A 25,073-nucleotide genomic window follows, 5' to 3' on the forward strand; every position below is an offset into this window, starting at 1 on the left:
TGCCCAAATGCTTAAATGCCATCCACTTCACAGGCTGGCGCACAGCTGGAAAGGTCTGGGGGCCAGTTCAGTCCTCGTGATTTTGGGGGTTCGCCTGTTTCTTTTGAAGGCCTGACCATTTCTCTTCTGTGTTTTGGTACCTTTCCCATTTTCCAAGAATCCTCAAGGATTAAAGACCGCACCTGTAAATATCTTTGGTTTAGTGCTTACTATCCTTTGGCCTGTCCTGAATTAGGAGCCCCTTTTGCTCCCTGCCCATTGGTTAGGACATTCCTCTTATAGGAAAAAGCACCCTAGGGGTTGGGAGTTTCTGTACTGCTCTGACATCTAGAAACCCATTATTAGAAGTACATCTCAAAATTAGGAGAGTATGTTGCTTCTAGGTTAAGAGGGACTTCTGGGGACACTTCTACTCTCGACTCAGACACCCCTCCACACGCCACGTAAAGTTTACACCGTGTGTGTCTCTGCTAAAATCTGAGTCAGCATCTTCCCTCCAGTGTTATTTATAATATTGAAAAACGAGGGGGACTGGTTAAACTAGACATGTCACATCATGCAGCTGCTAAAAGCGAAGGGAAAACATTAGGTGACAGGAGTGAGGATCCTAAACAGCAGTGGGCTTGTACACTTAGTCTTCCCCTTCTGCTCCTCCGTACTTTCCACGATCATGTCATAATTCCTGTCCAGAAAGTCATGATATTAAGGAGCAAGGCAGTCCCAGTCACCTCGTGACTCTGTCCCTCACCACCACCTTCTGCGGACTTTAGCCCGCGGTGTTGTTCTAGCTCCTTCGGTACCTCCGTCCCGGCAAGCTGTTCACTCAACAGGAAAGATCAGTGTGCTCTCATGAATTTCAGCTCGAGACTGAAGGCCCGGAAGGCCCGGCCGCTGTCTGGCGTCACACGCGCACCCACCGCCTCGCTGCGCCCTGTGCCTCTGCCTCCTCACTTCCCTCTGTCCCAGCTGTGGCCTCTCGGCCCCAGAGCGGTGGACGCTCCCAAGTCCCTGGCTCTGACGGCCTCTTGTCCTTGTGTCCGTTTGGGGGGGGACTTTCAGGCTAGAGGAAGGGCTGTACCCCTGGGGCAGTGCTCTCAATCCAGGGCACACCAGGACCCCCAGAGAAGCTTTGAAAAACCTTAAAGCCTGGGATCCACTGGACCGAGTGACACGAATCTCTGGGGCGAGGCTGGAGCAAGAGTCAAGAACCAAGAAGGGCACAAAGAGGGCACCGAGAAGGGCCAGGGGCTTGAACAGTCACGATAACCATAACCAGCATTTATTGAGTGACTGCCGCACAGCCGGCAGCCCCACGACCACCCTGAGAGACGGGTGCCGCCTCGCTGAATGTGGGGAGACAGGCTGAGAGGTGGGGAAACCTGCCCAGAGCCGCAGAGGGGGCGTGGCAGAGCTGGAGTTCAACCCGGCCAGGAGAGCCCCTTTCACCTGGGGAGGGGAACGGCTTCCTGGGAAGCATTCTCTATTCTGAGAACAGCAGACACCCACAGGCAGTGGGGACTTCCTCTGTCTCCTAGGGGTAAACCGAGAGGCAGCTCCGAAAGAGGGGCTGCCCCGGGTCTAAGCTCACAGCCACTGCTGTTCTAAAGAGACGAAAGAAACCCTCTGGCCCTCCTCTCCCTTCAGAGGGAAGGATTTGGGGGTTTGCTCGTTACCCGGAATGGAGGCTGGTCTAAGTGGAGTTTCTTTAAGAAGCTCTGGGGCCGCCCTGGGGACTGTGCCATCCTCAGGAGGCTGCTGTGCACAGCAGGAGGCTCTCACCATGGGGATGTCTGCAAGCCAGGTGGGCCTGGAGAACTGGGTGCACGGGCAGATGCACGGGGGCAGCCCACCCTGGCCTAGAGCAGGGGGACACGGGAGGCCTCGCCCAGGCGCCGGGCCAGCTCGCCGGCCTGCTGCACCAGCACGTCCGTGGGGATGACCGACAGGTGGAGGGTCAGCAACTCATGGCACCTGACAGCCTCAGCCGGGTGGCTCTTGCTGTAGTAGCGCAGGAGCTTCCTGGGGGAGGGAGGGGGAAGGAGGACAGGATTCAGGAGGGAGCCAACCCAGGGACCTTCCCGGCACTGCACAGGTATAAGGTCACCTCACCAGGCCCCGGCACCAGGCCAGAGAGGCCTTCCCTGCCCCTCGCTGACCCAACCTTACAAGGCTCAGCCCCAGGCCGCCACGGCCCAACCCTCTGGGTTCCTGATCCTGGAATGGGGTCCACTAGATGGCAGGGCCCCATCTATGGGGCACACAGAGCCGGCAGGGAAGGTCTTCAGGAGCCCAGAAGAGATGCCTGCAAATGCTGCCTTGATGTGCCAGCAGGAAGAAGGGCAAGAACCCCAACGAGCGCCCCACTCTCTTCCTCTCACTGAATGCCTGGCTGTGAGGAGCTTCTAACAAGGCGGCACAGGCTCAGGGGGACGTTCCTGAAGGACGGGGCTGCACCCTCTGTGGGGACTGGCACTGATCGCCCATCATCTGTTCCCCTCTGCGCCCAGGGCCCTCTGGATCGGCGTCACCTGTAGTAGTCTCCTCCCAGCATGCCGACGGGAGCCGAGTCATCGGACAGGACAGGCACCTCGATGATCTGGAGTTTGTACCCCTGGGGAAGGAGGCAGGGCGTCTTGAGTGGGGAGGCGGTGGGTGTGGGGGGAAGAGCGTGGGCTTGAGTCAGACACACTCAGTCTGAGGCCGGGCTCAGCCCTGCTTGGCGTGTGCGTGGTGCTGGGAAAATGCACTGGCCTCTTCTTACCTTGTCTTCTCACCTGTGAAGCGGCAAGAAGAATAAACTCCCAAAGAACATTAGACATGGATATAAAGTTCCGAGCGTCGTGCCCGGCACCTGGTAGCGCTCATTCCCATCAACCACTGGACCTGGGTCAGCGACAGGCACACGTGAGGGAGGACGACCCAGGGACGTGTCATGAAGAACAAAGCGTTACCAAAGGCCAAGTCTCTCCCTGAAAGCAACGGGTATTCCCAGGGTAGGACACGGCAGGGAAGGGACTCAAGCTCTGTTGGGCTCCCACTGTGTGCCAGGCGCCCTCACGGGGCTCCTGCGGCACTGTGCTCACCGGGCTCGCGGGCCTGCCCCGCGGGGGAGGAGGAGGACTTGGTGGCGGCCCAGGTGCAGCCAGACTTCACACCTGGGTCTCCCCGCACCACAGCCTACTGCCCTGTGGGGCTAACCACACACTCACGGAGCCCTGTCCCTCCCTAGAAGCTAAGGTGATGGTCACGCTCACATCCTGGGCACTTCTGAGGCGGGCACAGGGCAAAGATGGGAGCCTGCAGGTCAGGAGAGCCGAGCCTGGGTTCTGACATCATCACCTAGGACCTCGGTGGCCCTGGCCATGGTGTCTGATCTCAGGGCGTCAGTGTCTCCATCTGCAAAATGGGGTCAGTGACACCTGCCCCGACCATCACACGGGCTGTGTGGATGTGAGGCCGTGAGAACACAGTGAGAGACCCCGACGGCTGCACTGCGCCGTCCAGGAAGGGGCCGAGAGAGGGCAGGGCACGAGCAGGGGAGAGGACAGGACAGCGGTCCAAGGGAATGTGGGACGGAGAAGCAATGGCCCTCAGAGAGCTGGAATGATGGCCAAGGGTGACCAGTGAGGAGGAAACAAAAAGAAAAAGGAAACGAAAGCAGAGGAAAGAGGGGAGACACAGAGCGAGACAGTGAGACAGAGCAACAGCGAGAGGGGGTGGGAGGACATAGATAATAAACTCCCGTGACCTGCGCTCATACTGCAGCAACAGTGAGGTTTGGCCAACACGGCCGGACGCAAGAGATCTGAGCCTTCCTGCTAGCTTTGCCCTGGGCAGGTTGGTTAACTGCTCTGAGCTTCGGTTTATCAGCCTCTACAATGGGAACTGGGAGCCGGGCTCTGTAAGTGCAGCTGATGACACTGAAGCACCACTGAGGAAGCGTGGGCTGAGCGGCCTGGCTCACGCGGGGCGCACGTCTGTTCACATGGCACCGGGATGCTGCCTTGATCAGTGGCATGAGTTTTTTCAGAGACTGGGGTGGAGGGGCCTGAGCGCAAATGGGACCTGAGTTCTGGGTGCCAACCAGCTGGGCTTAGCTGTCAGCTCCACCAGGGACAAGGAGAGCTGGAGACACAGACTGAACAGAATCCAGAAGAAAAGGATCCAAGAGTCACAGGGAAAGAAAGCATTTCAGGACTGCCCTGCCCCGGGCTGGCCACACCCACCATCTCGTTCTCGAACCACAGGAAGTAGGAGCAGTAGAAGTCCCCCTCGCGGGACAGCAGCGTGGTGTAGCCCTTCTGCAGGTATCTGCGCGCCAGCTGGATCAGAGACCAGACCTGGGGAGAGGAGAGAGGGCTCATCTCTGCAGCCTGTGGGGCGGCCCTCTCCCCACGGCAGGGGCTGGGCTCAGGCTCTCAAATCCCAAGGGGAGAAAAGCACTCAGAGGAGGAGCTCCTGGAAGGCCAGGGGCCTCTCCTGCTCATCTTCTTCCTTAGTGTCCGGGCCCAGCCTTGGCTCAAAGCAGGAGCTTAATAATACATGGATGAGGGATGGATGCATGGATGGACTACCCACCCCTCCAGTTACTGCGACGACAAAATATACGTATAAACACTTTAGGTACCTTGACTATACACACAAGCCATAAAGAGTAGATTCATCTTTCAGGCCAGAACAGAGCCAGGGACCTAAGCGAAGATGAGGGGGTGGCCACCTGGAACCCTCCTGCTGTCGAGGGCCAGCCACTCACCTGGGCCCCTCAGGACTGAGGATCTCTGGCACAGGCTCTATGCCAGAAAGTTGCTGGAAAAGTGTTCGAACGCACAGAGTGCCCTGGTCCAGGAACGTCCTCTGTTCCGGGGCGAAGTCTGAACGAGCGCTCACCAAGGGCACCGATGGGAACACAGTGACCGAGGGACAACGCGCCTCAGATCCCCTCTGCGATATTCTCCTGCCTAATTCAAGGACTTCTGACGCTGCCTGTGAACTGCCCTAGGGAAGCTGGCAGCAGGGGAGGCTCTGCTCCCCCACCTCCCAGGGCCTGGAAAGGCCTGCTGCGCTCTCACCAAAGAGCTTAGAAAAAGCTTAGCGGCAGGCATACAGGAGCTACTTCAAACCTGACCACAATGCAATGTCTAATGAAATCTGCAAACAAATACATGGGTTTGCTCTGTTTTTCAGGAAAGCAATTCAACAACATGTATCAATAACCTTAAAAACATTCCTTCCGTTTGACTTTGTAATTCCATTTCTGGGATTCCATATTGAGAAAATAATCAGAGATGAGGACAAGGATGTATGCCCAGAGGTATGTGCTGCAGAATTATTTACAACCGCAAGAGCCTGGGAACAATCTAAATGTTCAACACTGGAGAAACGGCTAAGTACATGATGTTACGTTCACATGATGGACTATTGTGGAGCTGATGATAATCACGTTGATAAAGAATTAATGACATGAGGAAATGCACCAGATATAAGGTGAAGTGAAAATGTGGTAAACACACTGCTTATACAGAATGATCTCAACCATAACAAACTGCACAGAAAAACAATGAAAAGAAATGTACCAAGATAACCCCAATTATCTCCAGAAGAGATGAAGATGCCGGTATGGGTGGTACCAGGAAATGCTCAACCACCTCCAGCTACATTCTGTGCCACATGCTGTGTTGAGTATTTTACATGCATCACCTCATACATTTGTAATCTCTGCAGCAATTCTATGATGTCACTAGTGTTACTATCCTCTTTTACAGATGAGAAAACTGAAACTTAGACTTCGTAATACCCCAGGCCACACAGCTAGTGAGGGGCAGAGCTGGGTCTCCAACGGGCCTTTTGTCAGGATCTTGTTTTAACCATTATGATACACCTTATTTGGATACACAATGTATATAAAAATGTATAGTTTTTTAGAAAGTAGCAGAGGTCCTCCGTTCTCCCCACCAAAAATACTAGTTTGCTATGAAGATGAATCAAAGAAGAGGACCCCTGGAGACTGTTTTCTTCGTAGAAACCACCTAGTTTTACATTCTGATACTCAAGCTGATTAACCCGTGTGTCTTCTTTCTGTTTTAGTGAACTCAGCCAACACTTATCAGGCACTTATTTATGCCAGGCACTGAGTTAGGCCCTGGCCATTTCCTCCCCTGAACTCGCTGCCCAGACTCCGCTGCTCCAGGCACACTGACACACTCGGGAAGGCGGCCCTGAGTGCCGACCGGCATCCTGGGGCGACGAAGGTGGGCACTATCCTTAGGAGCCTGAAGAGCTGGGTGCAGACACCAGGAGGAGTGCCGTAAAGGGTTCTGGCGGGGGTGCTCAGAGCCCCCCGGGAGCCCGAGGGCGGGGCTAGTCCTCTGGGCAGGGGTCAGCACGCCCCGTCTGATGCGCGAGGGCCCGGGCCAGGCCAGGTTACCTTGGTTCTGACGAAGGTGGCCAGGGGCCCCCTGCCCAGCTCCGATGACATCCTTTCAGTGCTGCTGAGGGAAGGGGCCACCATTTGGCCGGTGGTGCGGTCCACGTAGATGAAATGCACCAGGCCTGGGAAGTCTTCCAGGTAGGTGAGGGTCTGAGTTAAGGTGTTCGTTAAGCCAGAACCAGGGAAGGAGCTCCTCTGTCCTCGACCTAGGCTTCCAGCGAGGCCCGCCCCCCGCCCCCAGGATCCCCCTCTTTCTCAGGTCTCTCTTTACTGTCGAACCCCCAATGCTGAGAAGGTCTAAGATGCAAGTACAACGGATCCTTGGCTCTGGCACATTTAATGCAGGGAGTTCTGGTCCCAACAGGAACACGGTATGTTCATGTTTTACCATTTTCATGCGGGATGAGTTTAAATGATCCACACACTGCGGCTGGTATGAGAGCAGAGCTATAGAGCTAAAGAGTGGGGATAGCTGGCCGCCCACCCACACGTCTCGCCGTGATCCTGTTCACCTCTACGCTTCATCTCCAGAGGCTGGAAGGTTCCCATCTGAGAGGAAGGGCAGTGGCTGGAGGCTAGCAAGGCCTTCTCACCTGAGCACTGAAGACCGAAGTCTCCGGAGACAGGAGGCCACACCCTTTAGAGATTTTAATACAGAAAAAGCTGTTTCATATAAAGTTCCAGGGAAAATCAGTATTTGGTAAAATTAGTTCTGTAATAAAAGGGTAAGTCTTGGAGGTGGCTTTTTAAATGGGGACAAATAAACACATTTACTGCAGGCCTTCTCAGATCCTTCACATGCCACTGTGTACTGTGACCTCTAAGAAGGAGGATGTGGCCCCTCAAACCTACCCAACCCCAGGCCCCTGCCGCTCGTGGGAGACCCACCGCCCCTTAGCTGGCTGGACAACGCCGACATAAACGATCCCCACGGCTCTCAGAAGTAACCGTGGGAGAGCAGGAACTTCTGAAATTCCAGCTGTGGAGCATCCCTACAGACAAGGCCCCTGGGACACTACCTCCTATCATTTTTCTTCACAAAAAGGAAGCTGAGGTGGTGAAATATCTGCTCTTTTTCCCCAAAGCCGCAGTCCTTCAAGTGAGTGGGTGGAGGAGGCAGGTAGTCCCGAAGGGCCTTCCTGGGCCTGCTCAGGGCCAGGCACCAGGATATGACACCATGGTGACATTCCTCCGGCTCTTCACCAACAGGAAGTCCTTCCAGTCTGCCAGCTTTTCTCTGCCGAGGAAGCAGGGGGAACAGGGCTGGGGCCAGGTGCGCCCCAGCTCCTGCCCTGGCCACCGAGGGGCCACACCCACACTTACTGCATGAGCGTCTGGACCTGGTCCTGCAGGTGCTGGGGCAGGTAGGGGCCTCCCCGGCCCGGAGCCGTGGTCAGGAAGCTGAGCCGGTAGATGGCGCAAAGCTGCCTCTTCACCCTCCCGCATGCCTGGAGCAGCCTGGGCACAGAGAGGGGAGATGTCACAGCCGGAAGGGCCCTAGGAGGGCACGCCCAGGACGGTAGCCCATCCCCTGTGATCACTCTCCTGCTGGACTGACGTACAGCACAGCTGGCGCCCCACACCCCAGCCCTCACGGAGCCAGGAGGCAGCTCCCCAGTTTCCCCCCAACGTGTGCTCTGAGCACTTAGAATCTCATCCAAACTCATGGTTTATTTCATGGAGAAACGAGGGGCAGTGACTCGCCCGAGGTCACACAGTGAGTCCGTGCTGAAGCCGGGCCTCTGCTGGTCGTGTCGGGTCCTCAGGCCCTGCTCCTCAACCTCTGTCCTCTCTGCTCCCAGCCTCCCCTCGGCATCCGTGGGCTGGACCCGCCCTCCCAGGACCCCCTCTGCCCTCAGAAGCGCCTTCCTGAGCAACCTCTCCCTCTGGGCCTGGAGGAAACTTGCTCCTCTGTCCAAACGACTCCCCCCTCCTTGACCTCAGAGCCCACCACTCACTCCCAGGATGATCCGGGCTCACTTCTGGAGAAGGCCTTGGTCTTGAACTCCAGCCAGGTGCTCTGTAAGGAGGACAGGTGACAGGCAGCTTCCTGACAACATTCCCACAGCGAGGTCCAGGGGACACCCTACATTGGGCTCTGAAAGGCTCCAAAAGGCCCCCTGCCTCCATGGCTTATTTAGGCCCAGCACACACCTGCCATCCACAGCCAAACTAGGTCTCTGGCAGGTCCCCCAGCACCCTGCACCCCGCTGTACACCAGTCTACTCATTCAGCAGGAATTTATTTAAAGAGCAGTTTCTGTGTGCCAAGTACCGGGCTCACTGCCTCGCTGGCAGACACCATAAACCAATGCTGTCAGAGTGACAGGCAGGTGCCTCAAGGGAGGGGCGGACGCAGGCAAGAACTGGGGTGCGCCCCCCTCAGGGGAGCTTTGCATCCTAACATGTGCTCACTGGAGTGCGCTGGGCACGGAGAGATGCTGAGCGCTGCGGACTGATGGGTAGTTTGCGTCTGGGCTTCAGTTGGCTGCTCTGCCTCTTCTAATCCCTCTGCTCGTTTTTAGACCAGTGCAAACTCCGTGCACAACGAACCTCAGTTCCTCGAGCCCTGCCAGCTACACAAGTGGCCTCAGATCTCAGCCCAGTGTTCTACCCTTGAGAGCTCCCCCCCAGGCTCCGGCCTGGGCTGTGCCCCGTTTCCTGCTCTGCTCGCGCACTGTCCCAGGGTCTTGGCCTCATCTCCCAACCTGGGTTCTATGCCCCCTGCGGGTGCAGCGGTCTCCCTGTGTCCGGCACGTCTGAGACCAGCCAGGTGGTGAGGGGTGCGGCGGGCAGACCGCTGGCCGTCACTGAGCCCGCGAGTTGGGCTCTGGCCCCACCGCTCACCAGTCCAGTAACTTTGGCCAAATCACCATCTATCTGAGCCCAGGTTTCCCCGTCTGAAAAATGGGAGCTATAACTTGTCACACAAGAACGTTTTGGAAATGTCAAGTGCCACTGCTGTAAGTTTCTGTTCCTGTTTCCTAATGGGGGAAACAAGGACCACAAGCCCATGGTGGGGTGTGGCAGGGCCCAGAGCCTGGGCGCCTCACCTGGTGTGGACAGAATGGGCCCTGCCCCCTCTCCCTAAGGTGGGGTGCCCAGGGCTTGCGTCTCACCTGAAGCTCTTGCCCACCTCGATTCTTGACAAACTTGTCCATCCTCTGGCGTAGGTCCCCCATGAGGGGGTGGGACCGCAGGGCACTCCCGGCCTCCTGCCCCTCCTTCAGCTTCTTCTCCAGTAGAGAAAACCCATCCAGCAGCTGGTACAGGGCCAGGGCCAGGGCCGTACTGGGGCTCTAAGGGAAGAAGAGCAGGGCAGGGCAGACAGGGGCAGCTGTGGGGTGGGCATCTAGGCTAGGGCGTTGCCAGGGCAGGCGGGAGTGCTCGCACCTTGGTCAGGAGCACCATGTTGATGCCTGGCCACAGGGGCAGGCAGTACATGGTGTGGGGCACCATGGGGCAGTAGCTCTCTTTCACGGTGGCATCCAGGAAAATCCTTCTGGGGCTGGAGGGTCCTGGGGAGCGAGGGACCAGCGTCTGGAGGGTGTCCTCAGCCATCTGCGGAGGAAGAGGAGCTGTCAGCGGGAAGGGGTGGGCAGCCGTCTGGCCTCCTCCCCACGTCGGGTGCACCCACGGCTGCCCACTTGCCATCCTCCCTGCGAACCACGAGGCATAAACTTTTCTAGCCCCAAGAAATCCCAGTTCCTAAATCCCTGCGCTCTGCTGCGGTTGCCCTGGCAGCTCCCGTCCTGCTGCCCCTCTCTGTCTCAACATCTTCGGGGCCCTTCTGCCGGGAGTCAGGACTGGATGCCACACAGGGGTGGCGGGTGGTAAGAAGGGACAGGAAAGGTGGGAAAAGCAGCCGGGGTGGGGTGGCATGAAGGGGAGGAGGCTCCTCTACAGCTTTATGTACACGAAGCATTTAAAGCTGATTAACACCTGTCATTTCACCACCTTCAGGCCATCCTGACAGTCATTCCAGGGGGGCAAGTGAGGCGTAACAGGGCTAAACAAGCAAGACTCCAGCCTTACGAGGGCTCTGAGTTAGAAAGTCTTTACGGGCAAAAGCAGAGAATTAAGGAAATCATTAGGGATGCCACAGAAACTTCTCTATAAGGAAGTCACTGCAGTCTTACGATAACAGCAGGAGACTCCATACAACACACTGGTTGTTCCAGGAATTTGCTAAATAAATAATAACATACGCATGCAATGCACTCTGAACAGTCTTGTTAAACACCACACGGCCGAGGAGTGCCTAGTTAATGGGAAAATGCTCAAAAAAAGAAAAAAAAAAGAATAATGACGTACATCAGGATTCAAATTTGGTAAAAGAAAAAATACATATGTCGTGTGTGTATGTGTCAATGCACATATAAAGTCACAGGAAAGACTAGAAGGAAACACTCCGAAAGCTTAATAGTAGCTAACATCTGGGGCTGGGATTTGAAAGTGAGTTTTTTCCTTTTCCATATTTTACTTTTGTGTTTCCCAATTTTTCTACAATGAACGTATTTACTTTCTCATTTTAGAAAACATTAACAATTAAGTTGGACTTTCACTCCCAAGAACAGTGAGGGTGGGGATTTCTCAGGAGTGGAGGCCAGGTGTCTGGGGGAGGGGGAGGAGGAAGAGGGAGGCGGTCACCCTCATCCACCACTCCCCCCGCCCCTGCACTGGCCGGCCAGCCGCGAGAGGGCACGAGGAAGGCCAGCGTGGCTGGAGAGTCACCCCAGGAGAAGCCCTCCGAGTCCCCAGTGCTCACTGCAGCATCTCAGATCAGCTGGTGCCCCGGCCAACCCCCCCCCACCCCCCGAGCCCCCCAGGAGAGACTCACCTGGACATGGGGAGCATCAGTGGGAGGGGTACCCCCATCCAGCCAGACTGCGCTACCTGCAGGCCATAGGTAATAACATAACAACATAAATAATGGCAAAATGTAAGTACTGGCCCAACAGCCTGCCAGCAGGGGAGGATGGAGCAGAGACGGCCCCATGCCATCAGCAGCTCACAGCACGTTAGTGTGAGCTGGAGAGACTTCCCCTTCTCATCCTATCCCAAGCTGGCGAGTGCAGGGCTAGCTTGGAGGTACCAGAGCTAGAGCAGCCTGGGCCGGGGAAGAGAGGCTCCCTGCCGCCCCAGTGGGCTGCGGGGGGAGCTCCTGCATGTGTACCTGGCAGTGGTGGGGGGGTGTCCCTGAACCCCCTCCTCGGTCCCCAATCCCCTCCTTGTTTCTGCCCTCTCTAACCCTTCAGGCCCCTCCCTGGCTATAACAGTGCCTCTTCACTGGGAGGCAGCACACACTGTCTACAGTTCCCCATTTGTTTAGTCAATCAGCAAACTTTAACTGAGTATCTACTATGTGCTGGGAACTGAACTAGATTTCCTTTCCTAGGTCAGCTCACAAAAACCAGCTGAACCGACCGCATATTTGAAATATTGTAGGCTTGTAATAGCGCTCTCTCGTATATTTCATTACAAATAACTATCATTTATAATCATGTTTCTCTGGGGAAGCATGTGTCTGTGCTTCAAACACCTGACTTACGAATGGATGAATGCAACTCCACCCATTTGTAAGCAGTGAGTTCCGTGCACTGTGGAACAGGCATTATTTACAGCTTTGAGGCATGAACAAACAAACTACTGAGAGAAAGGGGCCAGGAGGAGGAATGAGGGAAGGGAGCAGTGAGAAGAAAATGGAACTTCAGCCATTACCCCAAAGCAGTGCTTTCTGACGTGTTTTGGGCTCGTGGGGAGCTTAGAGAACCCAGGACAGTTATGACCCTGGCCGCAGAGAAATGGACAAGCAGGGATGAATTGGCACATGGTCTCAGGGGTCCCAGGCTCCTTTTTTGTTTTGTTAATAATATTTCCCACATTTTTCGTTTCTTTTTATTGTTTACCCACATACTTTGGAAAAACAGGTAAGCTATAAACCATATAGACTGAATATTTATATTTTAAATCACTGTACTAGAAATAAAATGATTATTACTTATTTGATTACTTATTAATTACAAAAAAGAAAGAGAAGGCAGAGAGCACATATATGAGAGATGAATTTTTAAATGAAATCAACTTGTCATAAAAAATTTTAGGGATCATTTGAGTGGCCTTAACAGTCCTTGAATTCCGGCTGGAGCCCGGAGGGTACACAGAGGGTTTGCTGCAGACAGTGTCCTGGGCTCTAGGAATTTGGGTGTCTGTGCCTGGGCCCTTACAGGGCGTCGGGATCCACTGAACCCTAAGACAGATTCGGGCTGCCGCCTCCTCCCCGTCCCTGTCCCGTGCCCCTCCTCCTCCTCTCCAGGTCTCACCTGAACTCTGCTCCCCGGGGGAAGGAGCTGGTGTGAAATACTCCTCAGGGAGGGAGAGGCTGTCTGTCTCCTGGGAGGGAGAAGGGGCAGCTGGGCTGAGGGCTCAGAGAGGCTCTCCCAGGGTGCTCGACCCTGGTCCCTGCTCTCTGGGGAGAAGCCGACCCGCCCCTCCCCTCCCCCCTCCCCTCCCCGCCCACCCCTCTCCCTCCCCCCCCCCGGAACACAGCACATACAGTCCCTGCAGAACTCCTGGTCGGGTCTGTAGTACAAGAGCTCCAGGCCTGCTGCACGGGGATGCTTTGGCTGCGGAGGGGGCTCCGTGGGGAAGGCTGCAACAGGCCCGGGGATGCTAGTTAGAGCTGCCTGCCTGGCTCCTCTGCCTCCTGCACTTCACAGCGCAGCCCTCGGCGGTGGGGGGGGGGGGGGCCCACCAGCCCCTGCGCGCACTCCACTGTGCAGCCCTGGGTGTGCGCCCTCACTTTCCAGGGATGTTCCAATTTTAGAAGTTCCAGAAAGTCCAACACATTGGCACCCAAACCACTGCCAGCACTTACTGAGAGTGTTTGCTACACCCCAGGCACTGCTGGGCTCTAGGTAAACTGTCTCCTTTATTCCTCATGACAACCCTGAGAGGTAGATGCCACCGTTGTCCCATTGCACAGATAAGGGAATCGAGGTTCAGATGGGGTTAAGTACTTGCACAGTAAACAGCTAATCGGTAAAGTTGGGACTATGTTGGGACTATTTTTGGGACTCCAAAAATCTGCACTTTTAACCCACTAAACTACATGCATTCTAGAATTCCCGTTACATCTGAAAGCAGCTGGAAAAAAATCACGCCCAACCGCACGCCCAGGACTGTGACGTGGAAACCCCAGTCTCCCCAGCAGCCTGCCCAGCACTCTCCAGACTGGTTTCCCGAGTCGCCTTCCTGAGGGCCTCCCGCTGCCCAGAGAGCTGCCCCGAGACCTGGGTGTCGCTGTCCTCCGCCGTGCTCTTGCTGGGGTAGAGGTCCTGCGCCAGAAGGATGAGGGCGAGGAGGTCGGCTGGGCGCAGGGAGCCGGCGCTGTGGCTGCGGAGAGAACAGGCAGCAGGTCAGCATGTGCCCGCTGCCCCCAGCCCACAGGTGGCAGTGGACAGGGGCAAGTAAGTTAAGGGAGTCTGGAGCATGATCCCTGCCCTCAAGGAGCTTACAAATGTGCCAGCTGACTTCATCCCTTCTGGAGAAAGACAAGGTATGTACAAAATTAGTTAACTCATCCATTTTAAAAATAAAACTTGGTTGTGTTGAAAAATAAAAATTACTAGTGGAAAACCACCAGGGACGAGTAACAGCGTATCAGGAAACCCTAAATGAAGATTCTGAGACAGTGTTCCAGGAAGAAATAATTCAGAGAAGGAAGTGAGCTGAGAGGGGGAGAAGAACTGAAGAATCTAAGAAGGCTTCCTGGAAGAGATGGGTCTGGAAGGTTTCCCTGGCCCAGGAGGTGGTGCTTTTCAGGTAGGGGGAATAAGAAAGGGTGAAGGTGAGGGGACCCAGGGCCTCCGGGTCACCCCATGCTGGGGCCCTTGGGCTCACCTGGAGTAGAAAGCCAGCAGCTTGGAGTGCACGAGCAGGAAGGCGTGTAGGGCCTCCTCGCCGGCCCGCCCAGGGCTGGAGTTGACGGCCTGGACGACGTGCCGCTCCAGCACCTCGATGCACAGCTCACACAGCTGAGGGTGGATCAGCCGCTCCACAGCCTGGGCATGTGGGCAGGGAGAGGAAGTGACATCACCCCCACCCCTCCCGCTCCAGCCCCAGGCTGGCACTACATTCACTCAGGCCACAGTGAGCACACACCACGTGCCAGATGCTTGGGAACAGGGAGGCTCGGACCAGCACAGAGCCTGCCCTTCTGGGGCTTAGTGTGGTCACTAGACTCTAGTGGATGAGACAGACAATATGCAAAGAGAGAGATAAAATAAGTGCTAACAACTGCTGTGTAGGAAATATACAGTATTGGACTAGAGAAGAAAAGCAGAGACCTAAGTGGGTAGGGTGTTCAAAGAAAATGTCCCTGAGGAGGTGACCTTTAAACTGATATCTAGAGAACAAGAAACCCCATCAGAGAAGGAGGGAGGGGGCGAATGCCGCAAGCCCAGGAAAGAGCATGTGCAAAGGCCTTGAGGTGGAGACAGAGTTTGGAGCAGTGCTGCCTAATTGATTACGAAGGCAACCCCTACATGTAATTTAAAATTTTCTAGTAACTACATTAAAAAGTAAAAAGAAATAAGTGAAATTAATTTTAATAATTGATTTTACCTAATACATCTAAAATATTATCATTTCAACATAAGGTGTAAAAGCATTATTAATGGGATAATTAATCCTATTTGACATTTTTTTTTTTTTGGTACCACCCTTTTTTTTTTTTTTTTTTTGCATTTGACATTCCTTTTTTGTCCTAAGTCATCAATATCCAGTGCATATTTTACAGGTATAGCATAACTCAATTTGGACTAACTATACTTCAAATATTCAACAGAGACATGTAGCTAATGACTACCACACTGGACAGAGTTAAACATAGAGTGCCCCTGAAATGGGAAGAAGTCCTGGGTGGCCAGTGCATGGTGAGTAAGGACAAGAGAGGCATGAGATGAGGCTGGTGTGAGACAGGCAGTGGTGGATCACACAGGGCCTGATAGGCTTGGTAAGGACTGTGGATTTTATCTTAACTGCATTAGGTCACCTCCTACAAAAGGCTTTTGCTGATGCCTCAGAAGGAGTTGACCATGCCAACCTTTGTGCCATCATGGATTTTGAGAAACCCAACCTGGCAGCACCCAGTATACTTTACTGTTTTTAGTACATATGAATGGCTGATTTCCCCTCAAGGGCAGAGACTTTATTCATCTCTGTATTCCCAGGGCCTGGCACACCTCTTAGCGTATGGGAGGTACTGTATGTTTACTGGAAGAGTGAATGAGTGGGGTGTGAAAATGAATTCCTTCAGATCTATTTTCCAGTTCACTAATTCTCTTTCTAGCTATGTCTCATCTATTATTTAACCCATCTCTTAAGGTTTTTATTTTAACAATTATGTTTTCACTTCTAAAACATCTATATGGGGTTTCTCCCTAGCTTTTATGTCTTCAAATATTTCCTGGTTATTTTATGTTCGTACCTAAAAATTCTAGTATATCAAGCTCCTTGGGATCTACATCTGCTGGTGATTGATTTCCCTGACTCCTACTCATGGTGGCTTATTCTCTTGTGAAACCAACTGTTAACTGTGAGCTTGTATTTGTTTGCTCTTAATCTGTCCTCAAAATCAATGGCTTTCAACATGTAGTTCCCAAACCAGCATCACCTGGGAACTAGTTAGAAATGCACACTGTAGAGCCTCCCACCCTTGACCCCCACAGTGAATGAGAAAAGTGAGGCCCAGAAACCTACATCTAACAAGTCCTCTAGACGATTCTGATGCACATAGAGTGTGAGAATCACCGATTTAGAGAGAATCTGTGTTTGTCTATATAAGGAGCAAGGGGGTGCTGCTGACGACCGCCTTACTCCTCAGGTCTGGGCTTAAGGAGGAGTTGCAGGCTCAGCTCTCCTGTTGCTGTTGGCCTAAGGCTTAGTTTTCTGGTTGTAGTGTTGTACCATCATCTGTACTCAGGCAATCTTGCCTTTAGTCCTGCTTATTTTTTACTACTTTCCACTCTAGTTTCAGCTCAATATAATTTGGGGGGTGATCAGAGTTGAGGGGGCTATCTTCAGAGATTTCCATAATTTACTGAGAGCCCAAAAACTGCATTAAAAAGTCCGTTTTATCCAAAATCTAGCTGTGTTAACATAGGGAGGCCCATCAGAGTGCCCAGCCCACCGTGTGGCCAGAAAGAGCAACCCTCTGAAATGCATGGGCTTGAGGGGCTGCCTGTGCCCTCACTCATGGAGGGGAGGGTGGCGTCAAAACATGGTCTTAAAGCTGCCCGGCCCCTCTGACCTGACGCCCCTGTGGCCCGAGGACTCCCGCGCCCAGCAGTCACCTCCACAGCGAAACACTGCTCCTGCTCCCGCAGGCGGCCGTAGGTCCACAGCAGGCTCTGGAAGTGCTCCCACACCTGCACACGCTGCTCCAGGTCTGGGGGCCGCAGCCTGGGGGCAGAGCAGGGGAGACCCATAAAAAAGCCGGCTGTCCCCAGCTTCAACCAAAGGAGCAGCCTGACATCACCGTCAGAGCCAGGCAAGCTCACGTGACATGACCAAACCCCTGCGGGAGCCCACACAGCACAGAGGGGGCGTGTCGGGCTCTGCCCTCTCTGTGGAGCCAAGTGGGATGGGCACGGAACCAAGAGGTGGGCGCCTGAGCAAATCGCCTCACTTCTCAACCTCTCTCCCACACACACAAACGACAACAGCCAGCTAGAGAGACCCAGGAAGAGGCCAGGGGCAGAGTGTGACAGGCAGCTTCACTGAGGCTGGGCGCACACCGCCTGGCCTTGAGAGGGGCTCAGCACAGCACCCAGGGGACTCACTCCTTTCGGATGAGCTGGCTGTCCATGGTGACCAGCCCGAAGTGCACCTCGAAAAGGTACTTGAGCACGCACAGCTTCTGCCGCAGGTCCCCCTCGCCCTCCGTGTGGTCTCCATTGATGGCGATGAACAGGCATTCTCCGAACTGCAGGCACGGCGGTCAGTGGATGTCAGCCAGCCCCACGGGACCCCCTCACCTCCCCTGATCGCTGGGGACAGCGAGGGGGCTCAGATCCCAGGGGATTTTGTTAAGATGCAGCTTCTGCCTTCTAAAAGAGCCTGAGGTTCAAGATGAGGAAGAGGCGTGTGGACTGCCCAAGGAGCCGAGGGAAGAGGAACACGGGCCCCAGGGCCGCACACTCACCAGGTGAAGGACGTACAGGTAGTTGTCATTTTCCGTCGAGAAGCAGGTGTATGTGTCTGAGAGCTTCTCCAGCATCGTCATAGAGGAGATAATGACTGGGGCCAGAAGGGTGCTGAGCTGGTCTTCCAGGGCGGGAAGCTGCAAAAGGGGATAGAGAATAATACTGCTTAGTGTGCCAGACCCTGGGACAAAGGGATGGACAAGACCCAGGCCTTCCCATCAAGGGCTCCATAGTTTTAGACCCACCTGGGAGGCCATCACTGTCCTGACAGGGAGACACTTGGGGAGTAGTTAGGAAGGCTGGGAAGGGTCAGGCAGCTAATTGTGCTGCTCAGGCTCTGATTCTAGAAGGAAATGTTAAGGAATTAGGCCACATTTCCACAGAGGAATGCTTGGGGCATTTAATAGAGAGCTGGCCAACTCTAAGAAAGTTCAGTATGTGTACCAAAGTCCATGCTCTTTGCTGCAGTTAAGTTTCCTTTGGGGAATGTATCCTAAGGACAATAATCAGAGATGAGGCAGAGATACATGGGCAAAAATGTTCCCTACAGCGTAATTTATAGTAGAAGCAACTGGAAAGAATGTAAATGTCCAGTACCAGGAAGAGTTAAATAAACAACAGTACATCTGAATGATGCGCGAATATATAGCACTTAAAATATTAGAGTGTTTCAGTGACATGGAAAATTCCTATGATACAACGTAATGTTTAACAAAATGGTTGTGAATGCTCTGTATTTTCAAATGATAAAAAAAACAAAGTATTGAAAAACCATTGAGAAATTCAACGCTATTAAAGTTATTGCTTCTGAAGAGAAGGATCAGGAATGATCTCTCCCCCCAGTTTTTACATCTTTCTGTACTTTCCCTATTTCAGTAACAAGCATGCCTTTACTTTTATAATCTCTTCACTGATCCATTCTCTCTGACCTCCAAATAAGAAACAGAACAAACAGACAAAACCAAAAAGAAACTGGACAAATTTGCTGAAGGTCTGGGAATAAAAATGGGATAAAGTCAGGGGAATGGTAATAACTCAAGATCTCAACACTGGAATGTAAAGATAGGAAGAGACAGCTGACCTTCCCCACGCTGATCTCAGGAGCCTTGGCTGAAACAGGGAGAAAGCGGAGTCCTAATTTTAACTTGTACACCAGGAGCTGAGTAAGACTTTGCCTTGAGAAGAACAGGCAAGCAGCCAGGGGTACTGTGCGGCACTTAAAATACGAGGGGGTCCGCGTCACGAGGGGTGTCGTTTCCTCCCACAGACTCAACGTTCAGGAGCCCAGCGCCGTGTCCACTGCTGCGGAGGCTGTCAGTCACCTGCGACAGATCCCCGCTCAGGCAGCTCCTCTCCTGACCACCCCCAGGCCACACCACCCCAGCCTGCCCATCCCACACCCCAGTGAAATAAACCCATGGTGTTTATTTGTCATCTGGCTCATCTTCTTTAGACTCTGAATCCCACAAGTGCAGGGTCATGTTGCTATGTTCACTGTAAATAGTCCATTCTCGATTAGTATTCGTTGAATGAATATCCCTTCACACAGGCAAACGTTGGTAGAATTATTCATGTACGACAATTTTCTTGAGCCATCACGAACCAATTATATTAATAGAAATGTCACTTAAAAACCTAGATGGTAAATAGCAACTCACTTTAAAAGTAGTAGCTTTGGGGGCTTCCCTGGTGGCGCAGTGGTTGAGAGTCTGCCTGTTAATGCAGGGGACACGGGTTCGAGCCCTGGTCTGGGAGGATCCCACATGCTGCGGAGCGGCTGGGCCCGTGAGCCACAACTGCTGAGCCTGCGCGTCTGGAGCCTGTGCCCCGCAACGGGAGGGGCCGCGATAGTGAGAGGCCCGCGCACCGCGATGAAGAGCGGTCCCCGCACCGCGATGAAGAGTGGCCCCCGCTTGCCGCAACTAGAGAAAGCCCTCGAACGAACCGAAGACCCAACGTAGCCAAAAATAAATAATAAATAAATAAATAAAATAGCTATAAAAAAAAAAAAAAGTAGTAGCTTTTTCTGTAGGGATATAGGTGTAGCAAGAATTCTTTTGGTTGGGGGGAAATTATAATCTTTGTGTAGCTAGAACGTAAAGAGAATTCTCCTATATTACTTGGTGCGATTATAAAGTGGTACAGTATCTTTGAATGGCTTTTGAATCGATGATTCTACTTTTAGGAATTTATCCTAAGGAAATAATGAGATGTGGGATAAAATTCAAGCACAAATGTTCCCTACAGCAATAGCTATAGCAAACTAAAAGCAATATACATGTCCAGTACTGGGGAAATGGTTAAATAAATGATGCTACATTTATTCATATACTGAATATAATGTTTCCATTAAGATTTATGCTTTTGAGAATATTTAACAAAATGGAATAATGCTTTTCCTATAATGGCAAGTGAAAAAAAAAACAGGAATAAAACGTAAGCGTGGTACGATCCCAACTATTTATAAATGATAAAGAACCAAAGAAAATATATTGAAGAGCTAATAGCTCAGGGTAGTAGTATTATGGGTCATTTAAAAACGATTTCTCTGTTATTTCCCAAATTTTCTACAATTAGTTCACATTATCTATAGGATCAGGATAAAAAAGTGTTGGATACTTGAAAAATAAAACTTTGAAGACTTTTTTTCTTTACCTTAGTCATTTAGGAACTGAAAAGTCAGGAGTTTGTTCCTTTATGAGGTTTTTAATAAAGAGGAAGAGAAACACTATCAAATAGTTTGCCTCTTAAATTGACCAAGTTGATATAGTGGTTTAAGAACTAAAATACTTTAAAATTCTTAATTTAAAAAATTATATATATTGACTGCTAAAAAATAAAAGAGCCTAACAGACAGATCTGTTCTTAGCTTAAATAAAACGGCTTAAATGTCTATGATCTCTGATATGTTGTATCATTCCTAAAGAGTATCAGTGATGTCGAGGTGAACTGACGTGCTGATGTGGAGTTGGTCCGGCTGGTGACCAGGCTCACCAGCGCAGGAAGGGCACTGAGAGGCAACCAGTCTGTGCGGCTGCAGAAATGCAAGGACTGTCTACTGCATCCCTGATAAAAAAGTTTTTAATCCAAAATTAATCTGGAAAAAATTTCAAAATAAATTACTCCTTTAGAATGTAGAACAGAAATTATCTAAGTGAAAATGACAACTGTCTCTGAGTTGTGATATTAAAGCGTTAAAATGGATATCCATATGCAAAAAAATAAACTTTATACTTTACACCACATACCAAAATTCAAAATGGATCATTAGACAGAATATAAAACCTAAAACTATAAAACTTCCAGAAGAATATTTGGGGAAAACTCTTTGTGATCTTGGGTTGGGCAAAGATTTCTTAGATATGACACCAAAAGTGTGATCCATAAAAGCAAAAAATGGATAACATGGAGTTATCAAAATTAAAAACTTCTGCTTTTTGAAAGATACTGTGAAGTAGATGCGAAGACAAGACACAGACTGAAAGAAAATATTTGCACAACATAGATCTACAAAAGGACATATCCATAATATCTAGGAAACTCTCTAAACTCAGTAGGAATAATAAGAAACAATCAACCCAATGAAAACTAGGCACAAGATCTGAACAGACATTTCATTAAAGAAGACAAAAAGATGGCAAATAAGCACATGAGAAGATGCTCAAAATCATTAGTCATGAAGGAAATGAAAATTTCTTCATAGGGTGGGGGTGGGTCACTGCCCTGGAGAGCATCAAGGGCTGACCTCTAAGGGTGCGCAGGTGTGAGGGGCGCTGGACCACCCACAATGCCTTGTTCATCCCTCTGGTTGGGCCAGGACGGGGGGACAGGCTCTCCTGCCTCCTGGTAGTTCTGTGCTGTTCCCTCCCATCCGTCCCTCCTATCCTGCACTCACCCCTTCTCCCTCATTCTCCGACTGCCCAAACTTCAGCCGCAGACTCTCTTGAAACTCCTCGTCCGTCCAGTAGAAGAGGACGTCCGCGCCCTCTGTGGCCACCAAGACGCACTTCATCTGCCAGGGAGAAGCAAGGTCAAGGTCACCTCCCAGTCCCACATCCATAGGCTCGGCCTGAGTAATGAACAGGATCATAATCCCGCAAACACCTACTGGCCTTTAGTGTGTGTGCCAGGCACCACGAAGGCCTTCCTGGTGTTACCCTGCGGCACCCTCACAGCAACTGGACAAAGCAGGAATCTTCAGTTACTCCTATTTTTAAGTGACAGAAGTGGGATCCAAACCCAGGCCTGTCTAATGCCAAGGCTGGGGCTCTTTCCTGTGTTATCCGGCCTCTCTAACACAGCATCAGACCCACCACCAGCCTACTGGGACCAAAGGCAAGGAAGGACCCAGCTCTTGATCTGAACACGGGGTCAACTGTACAAGGCGGGCAGGCAGTCAGGGCCTGGCCTGGAATGGAGGGCGGCTGGTGCACCTCCCTCCAGGAAGTCCAGAAAAAATGTGCTTCTCCTCAAGTCGCAAATAGCTCCAGAGGACGAGCTTCAAAGCCCACAGGCAGCGGGTTCAGTATTACAGGAGTTTCATTCACAAGTTCCTCCTGCTCTGGTGGACACAGAGGCTATGTGACCTTGGCCACGGCTCATTCTCACTCCTGCTTAGCTGCTGCTTCCTCAGCCACCTCCACCAGTATCTCCTGCCCTTCCGGACCTCCTTCCCCAGCACCCACACATGCACCCTCTGTGCCACACATTATAATGCTTGACTATATACAATGTGCTTTCATATTCACCAACTGGTAGATTCTTAATCCAGAGCTTCCCATGCTGGGCCTTGGCCCTGTGAGGTGCAGCAAGACACTGATCTTCTCAGCGCTCAGGGAAGCCTGACCATGCCTGGTGAAGCCAGAGCTGTCAGGCCAGCTGCTTGCTCCAGTCAAGGGCTTCCAACCTTCTCCTATACCTCAGCACGTCACACAGATATGAGCACGTTGCCCACGTGCTAGGACGCGATAATGATGAGGAAGCTCTGTTCTAACTCTTCCATGGTGGATGCCCAGTTTCCTCAACAGGATCATGGCATCTCGAGGTCTCAGACTCAGTAACATTCTTCAGGATCCCCTACGTGACCAGCTTAGTGGTACTTACCGAATTCCTCCCAAATCTCTAGTTGGTTTATCAACTTTAAACTCAGAGAACCTAGCTTGATGGTGTTTCCAGCACAGTGAAAAACAAAGAATGTATCCTATTCCCATGGAATTGCTGAACACTAGGCAGAGACTGGGAGAGCAACAGAGTGTGAAGGAAAGGTTGCTGGACGAGGGCAGGTGGGCTTGACGGGAAGGGAGTGCATGGGCTGGAGAACAGTGGGCTGTAGAATGGAGGCTGTGAACAGCAGGGAGCCCCCATAGGCTGGTGAGGGTGTGGATCATGGATGGGTGGGGTCAAGGTTACGGAGGCTATTGTCTTGGTGTGGGGTAATGTGGGTCCACTCCTTGGTGGAGGCCAGGGGAGGAAGGGGCTGATTCAAGAGGTGTAGCTTAGAGACTTGGTAGGCCATGATGACCTCCTGGATGCAAGGAAGGAAGGACAGAACAGGCAAAGGTGACATCAGGATGCAGAGCTGGGCTAGGGGATGGAGACGAGATGACTCTGCACAGCCCGCGAGAGCTCAGTCTACTGCCTACCTCACCCTGTCCACCTCCCAGAGCCCGAGTAGCCCCAGGGTGGGTGCTGCTGCCTGCCTCCATCTCAGGCAGGATCATCTACCTTAGCAAGGAGCACAGCGGAGCTTCCAGACAGCCAAAGATTCAGAAAGGGCTGCGGTAGACAGACTCGGTGACCAGTTCATGGAAAGCAGCATAGCATCCCAGGTCCTGCTTAAAACAGGGAGGTCATGAGGGCAAGCAGAGGCTCTCGTTCCAGCTGCTGCCTGTTCCCAGGAGTGGGAAGCTGGAGGAGGACGGAGTGGTCAAAGGTCTCTCTCTGGCTCTAAGGCCTTCTGCTCAGAACATACTCCCCTCGGCCAGGAGGTGTCCAAGTGCCCCACATTCTGCCCACCCCTGCCCTCCCACAATGGAGAACAAGAACCCGGCAAGCACAGTCCTTTGGCCACAGCAGGTGTCCACAAACATTAATTCTCACCTGCTGTTTCCTTCTGAGCACTCTCACTTCCCCGTGGGTCACTCTGAGCCATGGTGTGGTCAGCAAACCCACCCTGAGCAGCCCTGGGAAGCCTGCTATGAGTGACCATTGGGAAACAGCATAGCACATCCCAGGGAGACAGAAAAGCAGTCCTGGGGAAGGGAGGAGGTATCCTAGGGTAATGCAATGAATGGCAGTAAAGCAATACAACAGGCAGGGGAGACCCGGTTCCAGTTTTGTCTTTGCCAAGACACTTAAACCTCTCTGAGCCTCACCCTCTGGCTCCACCTCCCTCCAGGGTTCTAGTGCAGACACACCCCTAGCAAACTTTCTTACACAGAGGTGGGGGCCCGTTATTCTTATTTCCCAGCTTCCCCTCCTCAAATAACAGGTGAACTAAACTGGTTTCAGAATCACTCATATTTTGATGATAAAAAGCAGGAACAATATAAAGCTTTAGCTTAATTAGGAAACCAAACATTGTAAACAAACAAGAGACAAGAAAGGGCTGTTAGGGGCTCAGCATCTTGCGCAACATGAGACTCACTACATCACCGGCATGATTGACCTTAACGCCATATTCCCAGAAAAATGGAAATGCTCTTTAGTGGACGTTATGTTCTACTTTTATTCCACAAGGTTGGTGGAAAGAGAACCTCACCGGTGTTATTTTCTGATTTCCCTGTTCTCTCTATCCTGCTCTGAGGGAACGCAGGACTCACTGGAGCCCCAGATGGCGCCGGGGCAACCTGGGGAAACGCCCCCACGCCCATATTCGCCATCCTCCCAGCAAACTGCCCCTATGGCCGCCGCCCCTGCCTGCCAGCAGCCCACTCCCTCAGAGCCTCGTCCTTGCCCGTGATGGGCTGCAGGACGCAGGAGTGAGGACCTGCAGGGCGCGCCCGCCCAATGGCAGCCTTCCAGTTTGCCCTGTACTTTACAGTTTATGCAGCAGTTTCACCCCCAAGTCCCCCGAACCTCACAGATACCCTGGGAAGAGGGTCCGGCTTGTGACTACTGCCCCACTTCGTAGCTGCAGTAACTTTGGCTCCGAGAGGTTAGGCGACGGGCCTACGGCGCCACGCCGGGTGGGTGAGGCTGGAGGTGGAAACGCCCCCACTTCCGGGACGGCAGCGCGGGGTCCCGGAGGAAGCCCCACCGACTACCGAGGTCCTTGGACAGTGCGGGACGCCCACGTACCGCGTAGTAGCCAGACACCCGCCAGCCTGCCAGGAGCCTGCGGGCGCGCTTCCGGGTGTGGCCACGTGACCGCCCACGTGACCGCCCGGGGAGGAACTGCAAGCCCGCCCCGCCCCTGCCTGGCTTACGCCTCTGCCTGTC

The 25,073-nt window shown here is 52.6% G+C and overlaps 1 protein-coding gene across 11 annotated transcripts; it reads right to left on the minus strand.

Annotated features, from left to right (window-relative positions):
• Positions 1-1,263: 1,263 nt before the first annotated feature.
• On the minus strand, positions 1,264-25,020 carry HPS1 (HPS1 biogenesis of lysosomal organelles complex 3 subunit 1). Of its 11 annotated transcripts, none has more exons than XM_082408098.1 (20): positions 24,933-25,020; positions 23,358-23,464; positions 21,529-21,645; positions 17,633-17,770; positions 17,271-17,413; positions 16,782-16,890; positions 14,329-14,489; positions 13,719-13,821; positions 12,983-13,078; positions 12,750-12,819; positions 11,267-11,322; positions 9,820-9,987; positions 9,546-9,725; positions 8,386-8,447; positions 7,751-7,885; positions 7,021-7,064; positions 6,425-6,558; positions 4,227-4,340; positions 2,529-2,611; positions 1,264-2,019 (listed from the first exon to the last, which is right to left on the minus strand). In XM_082408098.1, exons 3-20 carry the CDS (start codon positions 21,643-21,645, stop codon positions 1,857-1,859), a joined length of 2,076 nt encoding a protein of 691 aa, XP_082264224.1. In that variant the 5' UTR covers positions 23,358-23,464; positions 24,933-25,020; the 3' UTR covers positions 1,264-1,856. The 11 variants fall into 11 exon arrangements, 9 of the variants coding, with proteins under 9 accessions (XP_082264224.1, XP_082264219.1, XP_082264222.1 ...); XM_082408093.1 differs by lacking the exon at positions 7,021-7,064 and adding an exon at positions 7,599-7,664 and having other exon boundaries at positions 6,425-6,569; XM_082408096.1 differs by lacking the exon at positions 7,021-7,064 and adding an exon at positions 7,599-7,664 and having other exon boundaries at positions 6,425-6,569; positions 24,722-25,002.
• Between the last annotated feature and the right edge of the window lie 53 nt (positions 25,021-25,073).

Source organism: Balaenoptera borealis, assembly GCF_965194805.1.
Source record: "Balaenoptera borealis genome assembly, chromosome: 10".
NCBI lineage: Eukaryota > Metazoa > Chordata > Mammalia > Artiodactyla > Balaenopteridae > Balaenoptera > Balaenoptera borealis.

Excerpts from the sequence above, each read along its gene's own strand:
- HPS1 (XM_082408093.1), bottom strand. The coding sequence starts at position 21,645 with ATGAAGTGCGTCTTGGTGGCCACAGAGGGCGCGGACGTCCTCTTCTAC. Across the intron at positions 11,323-12,749 it reads CCCCGGGGAGCAGAGTTCAG|GTAGCGCAGTCTGGCTGGAT; the intron begins GTGAGACCTGGA and ends TATGGCCTGCAG. Across the intron at positions 2,020-2,528 it reads CTGGGAGGAGACTACTACAG|GAAGCTCCTGCGCTACTACA; the intron begins GTGACGCCGATC and ends TCCCTCCCCCAG.